Raw genomic sequence first — 16,607 nt, forward strand, 5'->3', positions numbered from 1 at the left:
TGCACTTGCCAGCCATGAGCCCAGCTGTTGGCTGAGCGGTGCTCCCTCTTTGGGAGCACACTGACCACCAGGGGGCAGCTCCTGTGTTGAGCGTCTGCCCCCTAGTGGTCAGTGCATGTCACAGCGACTGGTCAACCAGTTGACTGTCTGGCCCCTGGTGGTCAGTGCACGTCATAGTGATTGATCGACCAGTCAACTGTCTGCCCTCTGATGTTCAGTGCATGTCATAGCAAGTGATTGAGTGGCCTTAGCATATCATTAGCATATTATGCTTTGATTGGTTGAACGGCCAACCAGATGACCGGACAATTAGCATCTTAGTCTTTTATTATATAGGATATTACAACCTGTAAAATCAAGTACAGATGAAGTCAGAAACCCTTCCTTCAACGACAAAGGAACAAAACTTGGCATGAGAGTTGTCACTCTCAATTGTAAATATTTTTATTTTCATAAAAATTGCTCCCTTTTAAAGCAAACATGGTATCAAATGTTATACCCTGAACAAAGCATTCTGAATTTAAAAAACAGGAATATTTGTGATAATTTCTCATTTCTAAGACAACTCTTACAGAAACTACTAAAACCAGTGAAATTGTAAATAAAACTAAAATATAAAATAATTATGTTTCGAAATAACTTCTCATGTTTCATGTATTCTTATAAAATAACTTACATATATATAAACTTCATGTGTATACACACAGCACTTCATTACACAAACTTGGAACACACACACACAGTTTGGAGGACTTCCTCTTCTAATTGATCTCTCTGAAGTAATAAGGTCCATCATTATATATGACTTAAAGGAAAAGTATCAAAATTCTAAAATTATAATGTCTCGGCAATATAAGAAAACAGATATATAAGCAGGCTCACAGCCCTTTTCTATCATTTGTATTGGACTACTTCCTTCAGTATTAGTTAAGGTTAACAAAAGGAACAGAAACACTTTGACTACTTTGCTTTCGGGGAAAAATTTACTGACTGATTTGGATAACTTAAGTAACCAAGTTTTTCTATTTAACCCATTACCTTGGTATACCTGAGAAGCAATGATGTAAGTTAAAATCAATCTCTTCCAGTTTTAAAAACTTTAGACACTTGCAATATTTTACCTAAGTTTTTGAAGATCATTTAAAATTTCAAATTAAATGATGCTAAATAATTAATCACCATAAACCAGAGCATTATGCACTGTATTCACTGATGATTCTGATTTAAGAACTAAGCTACTCTGGAAGACAGAAAAAAATAGAAGGGTTCCAATGTTTAATGTAAATAAGCAGAAATCTATATAAAAGTTCATATGTTCAATAAAATCACAAAGATGAAAATTAAGGTAACAAACTTAAAATAGTTCAATATCAGGTACAATAATATAATTGTCACTGTGATATAAGAGGAACTTCATTATTCATTATTGACATTTGTATAAGGAGTTAATCCTTTAAACAAATAATAATTTTCTGGAAAGCTCGTTGTGTAATTGTATCTTTTCACTTGCAATATGAGCTACTTTAGAAAATGGTACTTAGCTTCACAGAGTTATTAGCAAGTTTATCCTCTTTGAACTTTTTTTTAACTTTTCTTTAAGTATGTTTTTATTGATTTCAGAGAGAGGAAGGGAGAGGGAGAGAGAAAAACATGAATGATAAGAGAGAATCATCAATCGGCTGTATCCTCCATGACCCCTACCAAGCAAGGATCAAGCCCACAACCTGGGCATGTGCCCTGAAAGGGAATAGAACCATGACCTCCTGATTTATAGGTCAATGCTCAACTACTGAGCCACACAGGCCAAGTTAAACTTTTATTTTTAGCATTAGGTCATTATAAATACTTTTAACTTTAGGAATAAAAGCATTTTTTATTAATACTTGAAAAAATTTTACATCTGGCCTACCAATATGAAAAAATCAAGTAATATTAAATAAAAAGAAAACTACTCAGTATGTTTTAATGCAACAGGTATATAGGAACCCAATTAAGAGATTAAAAATTAGAACAAATAATTAAAATTACAGGCTATTTTAATAACTACTAAGAACAAATTAGGTACGGTAAAATCTTAATATGATATTAAACAATTTCAGTGGATATCATAAAAAGAAAATTTCTAAAATACCATTGAAAAACCTATACTTAAGGCACAAAGCTATGCTTAAGTCGGTTTTCCTAGAAAATAAATAACACTTTGAAAATCTGTTATATACTGTAATTTTTAATGGTCCAAAAAGTCAAATAGATCTATTAAAACCTATTAAGTACACTTTTTTAAAATCCAAAGCAAAATTTTAAAAAGCAAATGAAAATGTACCACTAGAAACTCATAATCCAATTAGACTTGTTTAAACTCAACCATTAAAGTCATGTGACCACTCCTGTTTACTTAAGTTTCTTAATAAAAGTATATATACTACTGTTTCTAAGTAGATAATTCACCATACCAGAATTTTTTAAGGAAACTCACTAACAGTATTTTTAAAAAAAGAAGAAAAGGAAATAATGGAAATTAACTAGAGGATTTAAAACTCAGACAATAAGCTCTTAGGAGAGGAATAAGGAGTATGTATGTTGGCAGGTGTGTCTGCAAGAAGCTAGATAATACAATGGAATCAGTTTTCATTCTGCAGAACAACCATGAGGCTTGCTGCAATGTCAGCTCCAAGCACACACTGAGGGACTCCAGAAAATGCTCATTGATCATGCAGCACTTTATAATGCGCATAGGCTTTTTGCTCCTGCTAACCCTGCCTAGCTTCCTTTTGCAGTTTATTCTCTCAAGCCCTCGCCCTCTAATCAAATCACTTCCTGAACATAGGGAAATATTTAATAAATTATCTTAACAGTTTGAACATTAGAAATACCATTTACCATCATGAGACCTCTTTATCTGACTTAGCCAGTCTTTTCTTAATGGGGGGGTGGGGGGGCACCCTACAAGGTATAGATAAGAAAATGGGTTTTAAATATCTATACCTATAAATACAAATGTTTGACAATATACTACACATCCAAGGCCAAAACCAATTATAGTTTCACTTTGACACGTATTTCTTTGAATTGATTTATACTCAAATAGGTTCTTATAAAATTGATACAACTAGGGAAAAGAGAAAACATAATTCAAAATTCTTATAACTCAAAATGTAAGTCTTCCTGGGAGCTCTGAAGCTTTAGTGCCTTACATTTTAGGATCCTTTACTTTTTATTTACTAATTTATTTTATAATACTCAAAGTCACATGAAAAATCTAGAACTAGATTGATATGCATATATGCTTATTTTCACCCCCAAAACTAAAATAACCAGCAGTTTTTAATAGTTAACTGCAAGCAGAGCTTTAGGCTTAGATATGTAAATGAATTCTAAGACATATGATACTAAACCTACTCAAAGCTGCTTTTCAGACCCCACCTTTTAATGAGTTAATCTAAAGGTCACCACAAGCACAGGCTTTTATTAAGTCCGAGGCCTGCTCTCTTTTTTTAAATTTCTTATCAAAAATATATCTCACAATTTATGAAACATGAAGTTTTAACAAAATAATTCTAAACTTGTTTAGTAAACACATGAATCAGATTGCCACATTCTCACACGGAGTAAGGTCTGACTGTATCTTGCTTTTATGCTCTGCCTCTCTGTGCTCTCTCCTCTAATCTATTCATCTGAAAAATAATTCCGTCAGATAGATTTCTTTGTTTAGATTTCAACTTTCATTTAATTTACAAATCTAGCCCTACCTCAAGAATGTCTTCTAGAACATATGCTTCCATTTCAGCCGCTGTCTCCACCATGTTTTATCAAACTGCCATGTTTCTTACTGCACTATGATTAGATCATTGCCAGCAGGAACACTCCTCTGTGTCAGCAAGGGAACAGGAAATGGAATGTTCTATTACATGCCTAAAGCAGCTTAGCTGTTCACTAGCCAGGCATCTACCAAAAGAGCAGGGGGTGACTCACTGTGTATTTTTTAAAGATACAGACGCTCTATTCCAAAGCAAACTTCGGGCAAGTAATTTTAACAGACAAAATTGATAAAGTCTCTCATTTTATCATTTTAAAAATTAAAATCTTAAAATTCCAAAAGACATCATTATATATATATTTTTAAAAGCTATTTAACACGCCTGGCTTCCTGGTTGAACAAAAGAGGTTGAAGTGGGTTACGTAGTAATTTGTCCTTAGTAAAGCCTTGTAGTAAAATTAATGGCTGTATTAAATACTCAAAGGAGGCAAGGTAATACCAAGTTAGGAATTTGCTAATGCATTATATAACATATATACTGCAGATGTTGACATGAGGGTGTCAAAAATAACTATCTTAATGTAAATGTTTTTTAAATGGTAAACTGGTTTTCTATAAACTAATCTATTTGAAAATATCTAAGAGAATGAGATTAACATTCAACTAATTTACAATTATTAAAGCAAGACATAACACATGGTTATATTCATTTTCTAGAAATGCGTTTAACTTCATTTAATAACCAAAGACATGCTCCCCCCCACATCATAAATATTACAAGAGACTAAAATATTTCAGATAACCAAAATTCAGAAACATTGAATCTGGACATTCAAGAGCAAATAAAGTGAGTGAGTGAAGTAGAGCCAATTTATACTACATTCATTATTGTAACTGCTCCTCAGTTTAGAAAAATTTGTTACTTTGTCAAATTTCTTCCCTATGTAATCTGAAATATTAAAAAATTCAATAGGAATGATGTTTTATGCTCTTATGGGCATTAATAAAATAACCCTGCACTTGTAAGAGTGCCACATAAACAACTGAATTTTAATGTGCAGATTAACCAATCTAATTTTAATTCTAAAGTGAAGAGTTCTTCTGGTCTAAAATTTCCCAAACACACACACACTCACGCACACACGCACGCGCGCGCGGGGAAAAAAGAAAAGGAAAAAATAATTTTTAAAACTAAAGAAAAATATTAGAGGGAGCTATTAACACATACGGCCAAGTCTATGCTGAGAAAGCTGATATGAATGACATTGCCAATAATGCCTTCCCCAAAGTAACACCGTGTTTTAATAGAAAGAGATTTTATAGTTCTCTTGGGCCTTAATTTATTAATCTGTAAAATGAGGTAACATTCATTCAACATGAAATATGTACTGTTTATCAGAACCTGTTCAAGGTACAGTAAATAAGACATAATTTCTTCTTACAGGTTTATATGAAGATCAAATGAGATAAAGTATCTACTACTCAGGTTCTGATATTAGGAGGCACCCGTACTGTGTCAGGCAATATGTGTTTTATTTTGTTTTTAAATATATTTTTATTGATTTGAGAGAGAAAGGAAGGGAGAGAAATAGAGAGATAGAAACATTGCTGAGAAGCATCAATCAGCTGCCTCCTGCATGCCCCCCTACTAGGGATCAAGCCTGCAGCCTGAACATGTGCCCTGACCATGGTTCATAGGTAGACAGACACTCAACCACTGAGCCATACTGGCTAGACAGGCAATATGCATATTTTTTCATAAATGCTATTTAACCCTTACAATAACCCTAAAGGATAGTTTAAAAGAACAATAACATTAATAGTTACATTTTGCTTACTATATGCCATACGCCATTGTATTAACTCATTTAATACTCACAATTACCCTAAAAGAAAGGAAGGTACTATTATTATTATCTCTATGCTACATATATAGAAACTGAGGCACAGAGAGGTTAAGTAACTTACCCAACTTACTCCTTAGCTAATTAAATTGAGAAGCTAACATCTGAATCCAAGCCGTTGGTTCCAGAGTCCCTCCATCTGCTATACTTCCTCCAGGTGATATTATCCCTTTTTCACAGATGAGGAAATCTAGTCTCACACAGTACACACAGTTATATGGCAGAGTTGGGATTTACCCAAGAACAATTTGACTCCAAAGCTGTGTGAAATTAATGGAAAACAAATGACATTAAAAATGTTTTCCTTCAGACTATGTATAATGCTTATGTGTGGGTATGTCTGGCATTTGGAGTGTTCTCAAACAAAATAATTTCCAATGTAATGGCCTAGCTTACAAAGAATTAGCAAACTGATTTCCTGCCTTCCGGGTCAATTATTTTATGCTTCAAATAAGCTGCTTCATCCTTACACTAAGAGAAGTCATCAATAAAGTTTCTCTTTTCTTCAACCTTCCTCTAACATAAACAAGCAAAGATAGGTTTGAGTTCAAAGAATTCTCATGTTGGAGCAATCATTTCCCATAAGCCAAAAGTAGGTTTTCCAATGTTATATGACAAGAAACCCAGCACGCTAGGCTCAAGTCAATCAAACCACTCACTCTCGCCTTCCCTTCTGTTCTAGGATCATTAAGGATGCTTATATTTTCTGACATTTACTGTTAAGTTTCTTTCTTTCTTTTTTACCAATAAATATGTGATTATGGCTTTTCTACAGAATTATGGGTGTTTATATACCATCTGCCATCTCTTTCCCTTATCAGAGCAGAAGCTTGATGAAAGTAGGCAACACTTTGTTAACCTATATATATAGGCAGTAGTCTCTGGCACAGGCCAGGAACTTCAGTATTTGTTGAATAAATAACAAATGTATGAATAAAGGAATCATTTGATATCCAGTAATCTATCCTAATCCCTTTTAAATTATTTTATGAGAATAATTTCTAATGACAAAAACATTTGTTCTGTGACTACTACCTATAGGTCACAATAAGAAATAGGCAATATAAGCAGAATTTATATTTCAGAATTTTGTAATTCTTTGTTATACAAATTAAGTATTTCCTCTTAACTTTATTTTCTGGTCCTTTTTGTTAATATGATGACCTATGCCACAGCATAAGATACTATGGGCACATGGATGTGAAAGAAGATTCATATACTTCTGCCTTAAAACCCTACATTTTGGCCCAGCTGGTGTTGCTCAGGGGTTGAGCCTCAATCTATGAACTTGGAGGTCGAGGTTTGATTCCAGGTTAGGACACAAGCCCAGCGGGCTCGATCCCCAATAAGGGGTGTGAAGGAGGCAGCCGATCAATGATTCTCTCTCATCATTGATGTTTCTCTCTCTCTCCCTCTCCCTTCCTCTCTGAACTAAAAAACAAAAACAAAAAAAGACACTACATTTTAAAAGTGAGCCACCTTCCATTTCATTTACAGACCAAAATAACCTGTTTTTCCATTTGCCTAAAATGGATTTCAGTGTTACAAGATCTTTTATTTATGCTGATGGAAAAAGCATTAAAGGTAAATAGTTAACACTAACAGTTACTCAAATACAAACCAATCCTATATAATAAAAGGGTAATACAGTAGGTCCTCGGGTTACGTCGTAATGCGATTTTCGCCGCAAGTTGGAACCCACCTACATAAGCACCTACGTCACTAACATGGAGCACATACACAGCAGTAATGAAGTGAAACAGTAAAAAAAATTTAAAAGAAAGATAACAATTCCTGACTTTTATTTGTGATAAGTAAATAATAAAAAACATAAAGCATATATGTACATACATCAAAATGACGGAACTTTTTTTTTTTTATAAATACTGTAAATGGGAGATGGCGACATAACCACGAAACAACGTACGTCAAGTCCGACATAAGCTGAGGATTGCCTATATGCAAATTGATCCTAACGGTGGAACGACCAGGAATGACCGGTCACTATGATGATCACTGACCACCAGGGGGCAGATGCTCAATGCAGAAGCTGTCCCTGGTGGTCAGTGTGCTCCTACAGGGGGAGCTCTGCTCAGCCACAGCCGGACTGATGGCTGTGAGCACAGCAGCAGTGGCAGGAACCTCTCCCGCCTCCTCGGCAGTGCTAAGGATATTCCGGGCTCCCAGAGGGATGTCTGACTGCCAGTTTAGGCCTGATACCCCAGGGAGCGGGCCTAAATTGAGGAAGGGAAAGAGAGAGAGAGAGAGAAACATCAATGATGAGAGAGAATCATTGATCGACATCCCCTGAGGGCTCCCGGGCTGCCAAAGGAATGTCTGACCCCCGGGAGCAGGCCTAAGCCAGCAGGTGGATATCCCCTGAGGGGTCTTGGACTGCAAGAGGGCAGAGGCTGGGCTGAGGAACCTGCCCCCCCCACCACCACCAAGGGCACGAATTTTCATGCACCGGGCCTCTAGTACATCTATAATAATAAAAGTGTAATATGCGAATCAACCAAACAGCAGAACAGCGGAATGACCATCCGACGACCATGCTATGACACCCACTGGTGCCAGCCCAGCCAAGGCAGGTGAGATGCGATTGGTTGGGGGCTCGGCCATAGTCCCATGATCACCCTGCAGAGAGAAGACCAGGCCACCGGCTGGTGGGGCAATCGATCAATCAGGGGGCTCCATGATCACCCCAAAGAGGGAGGCCCAGGCCACTTACCGGTGGGCTGTGGCGGGTGGGCGCGATCTCCCACTGTGGGGGCGATCAATTGTGGAGCCCTGGCCGGGTGGGCAGGGCCTACCTCTTTGGGGCAACTGATGGTGGAGTCCCACAATCGATGGCCCCACAGAGGGAGGCCCAGGTTACCCAGTTGTGGTGCTGCAGCGGGTGGGCAGGGACTCTCTCTGCGGGGGCGATCAATTGTGGGGTCCTGGCTGGGTGGGCGGGGCCTACCTCTTTGGGGTGAACAATGGCGGGGCTTCCTGAGTGCATGAATTTCGTGCACCAGACCTCTAGTATATAAATAACTTAAATCATAAAATAAAATATTAAAATAAGAAGATTCAAATGTCCAAACTGAAGAGAAAAGCCTGCTATAAAAAAGGAAGGGAAAGGACAGAAAAAGCTCGATAAAGGAATCCTCTAAAATTTACTACTTTATTTAGGACCAGCACAGGGTTTTTGAACAAGGAACAAGAAAAACTAAACACATACACACAAACAGAAATGTATTAACAAGCAACCCACCCTATTTTGTAAGATTTAACATTTTGTTGATGTTTATTCCTCCACATAAAACTTTTTTAGTCAAAAATTCTTGTAAAAGAGTTCTGTTCCCATCAATTTTTTTTCAATTTAGGGAAGGATAAGACTTTTCAAAATCTACATTTTCAAACAAGGACAGATAATCGGTCATAGGAAAAATGTAATGATTTCACCTACCTACAAAAAAACGAAGTCTGAACCCACTTCACCTCTCAAACAAAATGTATGAAATATAGTCATTACTTTATAGTATCTATTTTTCTCTTTTTACTCTGTAAATTATATTTTAGAAGAAATATGAATCCCGACTGTAAAACAGCCTGGACGAAATATAAATGAGATAGAGGTATTAAAGGGTTAAACAAAAATTAAATTAAAAGGCTAATAAAATCTGGTCAAATTTCTGAAAGCCCATACATTTACCAAACAACACTATCTCCAAGATTTTACCTTTTATTTTTCCTGAATCAATCAAGCCATAATATGATTGAGGGCTCTAAATACATGCCTAATGTAGCACAGTAATAGTCTTTCATTACCTCCACAGTAATTATGGTTTTTATCTCTAAAGTAATACATTCTCCTGAAAAAATTATACAGACCTAGAAACCCAACTTCTCACACTGCTAAAAGACAATACTAATTAGTATATTCTTCCAGAAATAACCTATATATATGAAGCATACCTTAGTGTAAATTGTTTTTATACAAATGGAAGCATATTAAGCATATTTCTCTGGATTCCTGTTTTTAAAATTTAATACTCCATAATTGCTTCAAATCAGCACATGTACATTAGATCTCTTTGAGTTTGATAGATGCTTAAATTTTCACTGAAGAGTTGTACTACAATTTATTTAATCAGTTCCCCACTGACGGGCACTTGTGTTGCTTCTAACATTTCATAATGCTGCAATGAACAGGCCTAATGAAAGGGGACACATACCTTGCCCATACCTCAATATTACTTACTGTATAGTAAATTTCTTGATGGGTATATGTATTTAAACTGTTATTAAATTACCCTCTAAACAGCTTGAACTAATGTATACTCTGACAGTGAAGAAAAAAGACTGCCTGCTTCCCTAAAAATATTAAGTATTAATGATACAATTCTATTTAAAAACCCAGCTCAGGAAAGAGCATCAGTTTTAAAACATGTATCTAGACTAATTTTTAGCTCATCATTTCCATTTTTCAAGAAATCTCAAGTGAAAGTTTACCTCCTCTCACCTTTTAACCCCCAAAAAATCACATAAATTCATTCTCTGACAGATTAAGAGCTTCAATTTTTTTTTTAAGCCACAATGCAGACTCTATGTATACATATGTGGGTGGAGAAGAGAGAATAAGAAGACAAATGGTATGTCCTTAAAAAAAAAAAATCTACTTCTGCTAAAATAAAATTCTAGTTGGGTTTAGTGGGTTTTTTAATTAAAGAGTAAATTTTAAAGTTTCTGCCAGAATATAGCATTCTAAAGATCGAGAATTCTTTGTGTATATTCTCACTAAAGTAAATAAAATATTGTATTGCTGGATATACTGACTTGCTTATCTTCCACATTTATTTCATATTATTCACTTTTAAAGTATAAAATTCTAAAGTAATCCTTCCAAAATCAAATGTATACTAAGAGGACAGGTACACATAAGCAGTGTTTATTAACATAAAGATCCCTAAACAGTTTCTAGATATATATCCCAGATCTAATTTTGATAATATTTAAAAACAATGATTAAACTTTCACCAGAACCTTCAAAATCAATGTTAACAGTTGGACACTCTTTTAGATACCTGTAGGAATAACTAAAAGACTTAGGTAACAAAGAATTAACAATATATAAAACTATAACTTCATAAATAAAATAATACAGAGGCCATCACATAGTATATTCTTATTTTTTTTCCCATCACGTAGTATATTCTAAATGTGAGGTTAGGTGTGAATCTATAATAATAAAAGGGTAATATGCTAATTAGACCAGACGTCTTCTGGACGTCCTTCCTGATGAAGCCAGGGCCGAAGGGAAGCTAGCCCGGGTCCCGGGTGCCTGCAGGTGGCCGGAGAAGGGAAGCAGCCTGGGTCCTGGGTGCCTGCTGGTGGCCAGAGGAGGAAAGCCCGGGTCCCAGGTGCCACAGGGAAGCCGGTGCCAGCAGCCCAGGTCCCAGGTGCCAGAGGAAAGCTGGTGCTGGCAGTCAGGGGAAGGAAGGCCTACTCTTGCACAAATTTTCATGCATCAGGCCTCTAGTTATTTTATAATAATTTACTTAATTGCTTAAAATTTTTCTCAAGGCTAGCATTATTATAAGCCCTAGTAAACTCTTTTTTAAAGATCATTATTTTTTTTTAATATATTTTATTGATTTTTTTACAGAGGAAGGGAGAGAGATACTTAGAAACATCGATGAGAGAGAAACATCGATCAGCTGCCTCCTGCACACCCCCCACCAGGGATGTGCCCACAACCAAGGTACATGCCCTTGACCAGAATCGAACCTGGGACCCTTCAGTCCGCAGGCTGACGCTCTATCCACCGAGCCAAACCGGCTAGGGCTTTAAAGATCACTATTATTTTTGATCATTCATTTATAATACAAACAAGGGGCCCAGTGCACAAATTCATGCACCTTGCAAGGAACTGCGGGCCATGTGGCTGCAGTGGGCACAGGGGCAGGTCTCAGTCCATCCTCTGCGCCCCCACCTGGCCCCTCCCGCCATGGCCCCTGGATCCGTCAGCAGCCCCGCTCCAGCCGCTGCTGCTCCCATGCGCTGATGGCACTGGCCTCGTTCGCACCCGCTGATGGCACCGAGCAATTGGGGCTGGTGCCAGGCGCTGGCAGCAGGTGCAAGTGGGGCCGGCACTAGCAGCAGGTGCGAGTGCCAGGAGGGACCGTGGCGCACAGGAACAAAGAATTTTCAGTAACCACCAGAAGCTCATCCCAATGACAGCGACCAGCGCCCCACCTTGGTCTGGTGCCCCCTGCTCACTTACTCCACCATCCTGCCGGCGGCCGACCATGTTTCTGTTCTCGGCTTAAAGAACTTTTATTTACAGATGTGAAGACTTTGTGATGTATTTTCTATACCTCTTTAATTTTCTGTTTTATTCCAGATTTTTTTTTGTTGCACATGCAGAGTTCCTTTTTAGTTCCAAATCAACAAATCAGTCTTCATTCGTGCTAAATTGTTATTTAGCCTTGTGGTCGGCAAACTGCGGCTCACAAGCCACATGCAGCTCTTTGGCCCCTTGAGTGTGGCTCTTCCACAAAATAGCACCTGCGGGCACACACGTACAGTGCGATTGAAACTTCGTGGCCCATGCACAGAAGTTGGTATTTTGTGGAAGAGCCGGTATTTTGTGGAAGAGCCACAGTCAAGGGGCCAAAGAGCCACATGTGGCTCATGAGCAACGGTTTGCCGAACCACAGTTTCCCGACCACTGATTTAACCCATCTATTACATTTTTTCTTTATAATTTTCTAAATCTTTTCTGGTTCTCTGCCCCCTTTCCAGTGAAACTTTGATTAATCATTACAACACATTCTTAAATCTTAAATGAAATACAATTGTACTTTTTCTTTGAAGTTTTCTTCTGAATTATATGAGGTCAATTGTTCTTTTATTATCTTAGTCCTCTTCCATTGTGATTCTCCTCAATTGTCTGATTATCCCTGTTTATACTGGTACACAAAAGATTACTTTAGAGGTACAGGAAGCCAATGTGGGCTTTCTCTGAGGTTGTTCAGGTTTATTTTCCCAGTTGGAAATGTAGTACTTAAATGGAAATGTATACTATTTAAACAGACAGGGCATATGGATAAGCAGATACCACAGAGGAAGGCACACTTTCTATCTTCTTCAAAATTTCTGGTCCTCTAATGGTACCTGTAGTGGACTATGAACTGTAATTTTACTGTTCAACATGCTTTTCCCCCCGCCCCTTTTTCTTTCACATATTCTCTCTTGTCTGTAGGAAAAATATTCTATGTGATTTGGGTGGGGTGAGTCTTTCCAACCACCATAGGGATGGCCACATGAAGGTACCTAGACACGAAGTTGAGCTTGCTAGGTACTGCCAAAATTGTTTTTTCTCTGGAGTAGCATGCTTTAGTGCTTCTGCTTCTCTCAGGTTCCAACATCTAAGTAGCTGTCCTACTCAACTGTTGGTCTATTTTGTTAAGAGATCGGATCTTAGACTTCAGGCCCAAGGACAGGCATCAATGCTACTGGAGCTGTTTAACTGTAGAAAGGGCAGGAAGGAGGCCCACCTAACCTAGCACTTTGAATTCTTTTAAAAATTCTTGATTATTACCCAACTAGTGGCCTGGTGCACAAAATCCGTGCATGGGGGAGGGGGTGTCCCTCAGCCCAGCCTGCACCCTCTCTAATCTGGGACCCCTCAGGGGATGTCCGACTGGCAGCAATCCGGGACCGCTGACTCCTAACCGCTTACCTGCCTGCCTGCTGATCACCCCTAACCACTCTGCCTGCTGGCCTGCTCGCTCCCAATTACCCCCTCCCTCCAGCCTGCTCACCCCCAACTGCCCACGATGCCGGCCTGATCTCCCCCAACTGCCCTCCCCGCCGGCCTGCTCGCCCCCAACTACCCTCCCCCGCCAGCCTGCCCCCCCCAACAGCCCCCCCCCCACTGGCCTGCTCACCCCCAACTGCCCCCCACTGCTGGCCTGCTGGCCCCCAACTGGCCCCCCCTGCCAGCCTGATCACCCCCAACTGCCCTTCCCTCCTGGCCTGATCGCCCCTAACCCATTCTGCCTCGACCCCGCCCACCATGGCTTTGTCCAGAAGGACGTCTGAAAGGTCTCCCAGTCTAATTAGCATATTACCCTTTTATTAGTTTAGATAGATTGCCCACTACTGTTCTTTGTATTTGTTGATTCCAAGCATGGAGCCTTTCCAAGATTCTCCTAGGAAAACCTGAGCTTACCTCTGTTATCTTGGGTTCCAGTTTCCTCTAAGATTTTTCCGTTAATCCATTCCTGTGAACTTTCTATCTTCAAAATTTCTGGTCCTCTGATGAACTATAATTTTACTGCTCAACATGTTTTTTTCCCTACCCCCTTTTCTAGTCACATAATCCCTCTTGTCTGTAGGAAAAATATTCCATGTGATTTGGGTGATGATTCTTTCCAACTACCATAGGGGTGACCACATGACCCATGTCTGGCTAGAATACCCCATCCCCCTCTCCTTTGCAGCCATCTTTGCCTGGCTGAAAATAAAGTTAATACAGAAGGAAAGTCTAAAAATATTGAAAGAAAAACAGTACTGATGACATTATTCAAATCTGGATTTATTCATGTTTAAGTTGGATCTTCACCTCTCCTTCCCCACACACATGCAAACATACATTAAAGTTACAGAGCTAATGAGGTCCTTTTTCTCCTCTTTGTAGTAGTTTGACTAATATAATAATATCTGTTCCTGCTTTCTGAACTGTAATTTAATTGAATCTTTAAGCAATATCAGTGGGACGTTCAAAAGAAAGGAAGTAAAAGAAATTTGGTTTCCTGACCAAGTAGTTCAGATGGTTAGAACATCATTCAGATACACCAAGGTTGTGGGTTTGATCTCCAGTCAGGGCACATTCAGAAAACAACAATTGAATAAATAAGCAGAACAACAAATCCATGTTTCTTTCTCTCTCTCTCTCTCTCTCTCTCTCCTTCCTCTCTCTAAAATCAATATATGACATACACACAAAAAAACAAAATTTGCTCAATCTACTGTATTTAAAAGAAAAGTTAGGGCAATAACTGTAAAATAAACCTGAAAAAATGAAATTAAAGCTTTATAGTTTGATGTTAAACATATAGTGAATAAATAGATGTAAACTTTATTATAAGTACATCTTATCATTACATAAGGTAGTCTTCATACCACTGGGGGGGGAAAGCAAATATAAAATATAATTCTCTCTTAATTAGTTCTTTTCTGAGGCAAGATTACAAAGAGAATGAAGAAGGGAAGGTTGTTAGAGATTTAAAATTTTCTAATCTACTATTACCCAAAAAACCCCCACTTTGAAATGGTTATGCAGTGGCAATCCCTAGAAGAAAAATTCCGTTAACTATTGGTGTGATTATTGGGACATAGGTAGGGAAAAGGTTGTTTAATTTTTAATTTTGGAGCTGATAAAAAGCACAAAGGTCACTGAACTCCTCGATGAATAAAATGAAATCCAGTAATCTTCACCTGAGATTCATAATCCATGGTTCATAAACCTATGCCTCAAGAATTCTATAACCCTCCTGAAACAATTTATAAAATGCTCTATGTATATATTTAAGTACATTTGGGGGCGGGGGGGGGGGTAGGGGGGAGAACAGTTCCATAATTTTCATTAGAATCTAACTAAAATCCACGACCTAAAAAAGGTAAAGAAAACTGTTCCTGACTGCAAAAAAACTCCAATGACAACTTCATTCAAGAATTATAAGTGACGCCCTAACCAGTTTGGCTCAGTGGATAGAGCGTCGGCCTGTGGACTGAAGGGTCCCAGGTTCGATTCTTGTCAAGGGCATGTACCTTGGTTGCAGGCACATCCCCAGTAGGGGGTGTGCAGGAGGCAGCTGATCGATGTTTCTAACTCTCTATCCCTTTCCCTTCCTCTCTGTAAAAATCAATAAAATATATTTAAATAAATAAAGAAAGAATTATAAGTGACAAATCCAGAAAAATATCTAAGTAATGAATACCCAGACAACACTGTCAGAAAAAAATTATTGATATCAACATGAATGAAGAAAATGAAGTTTAGTAACTTTCCAAAGTCACACATTCCTGGGGTTTAATAAAACTGGAATATGACCCTTCTTCCTAATTGCCCTTTAAGATTTTCAGGGAAACTTCTGCTTCTGGTGGTGAGGTCAGGAGGACCTTAGTATGTGATTAAGATGAATGAATCTTATTAATGTTCAAGACTGCCTAAATGAATGGGTCCTCTTGTAAGCAAAGTTGTCCTTTGGACTCCACAAAATATAAAATGAAGTTGCTCATGCACGTAAGACAAAAAACTTACACTTAAGTGGTAATAATCCTGGAACGTTACAATGGCTGAAAACCTTGTACATACTAAGGCACATTCACAACTTAAAACATATCCCAATACTTAGATCTAGTCAAGAGAACTTAAGTACTAGAGCTTGGGTTGGAGCTAGCAAGTTGGACTGAATGGTAGAGAGGATTTTATACTATGAGGTGGTTATATAGGGGCAGAGTAAGAAAAGAAAAGCATAAAAGGAACAAGTGAAAGAATAATCCACAGCAAATTAGGTTCTGAGATTTAGAAAAGAGCATGGTCAAATCTTTCCTTTGATACTTGGCCATTTTATCTAGAACCATAGAATCATCTACTAAGTCTATAGCAGAGAAGTCACAGAAATATGATTTGCTTCATAATAAACATTTTCAACATGTTTATCTCTTTTTCCTATTAATCTTATCTGTCACTCTATCTTTATGATAAAGTACTATACATTTTTAATTTCTGGGGGAATTTATAAACATATTCTATTTAAATACTAAAGATCTAATAAATCCAGAATATAATCCTAAAAGGGCATCTATCCCACACAACTATCACTTGTGAAATCTTCATTACAGAATCCCACTCACTATACTAACATTGGCTCCACCTAAAATAAATT

General features: G+C 37.9%; 1 protein-coding gene across 9 annotated transcripts in view; it reads right to left on the bottom strand.

The window, feature by feature from the left end:
• Positions 1-16,607, bottom strand: part of ANKRD17 (ankyrin repeat domain 17) — a 174,475-nt gene that overhangs the window by 134,417 nt on the left and 23,451 nt on the right. Inside the window, exons 1-2 of one of the 9 annotated variants that reach the window (XM_036335984.1) lie at positions 5,726-6,680; positions 3,750-3,868 (exon numbers count right to left, since the gene is read on the bottom strand). The exons of the other annotated variants lie outside the window; for them this stretch is intronic. Coding sequence (XP_036191877.1) covers positions 3,750-3,803 — 54 coding nt within the window. The 5' untranslated portion in view covers positions 3,804-3,868; positions 5,726-6,680. Of the gene's footprint in view, positions 1-3,749; positions 3,869-5,725; positions 6,681-16,607 lie in introns of those variants that run through there. 9 annotated transcript variants of the gene reach the window in all.

This window comes from Myotis myotis, unplaced genomic scaffold (assembly GCF_014108235.1).
Source record: "Myotis myotis isolate mMyoMyo1 unplaced genomic scaffold, mMyoMyo1.p scaffold_m19_p_1, whole genome shotgun sequence".
NCBI classification, from domain to species: Eukaryota; Metazoa; Chordata; class Mammalia; order Chiroptera; family Vespertilionidae; genus Myotis; species Myotis myotis.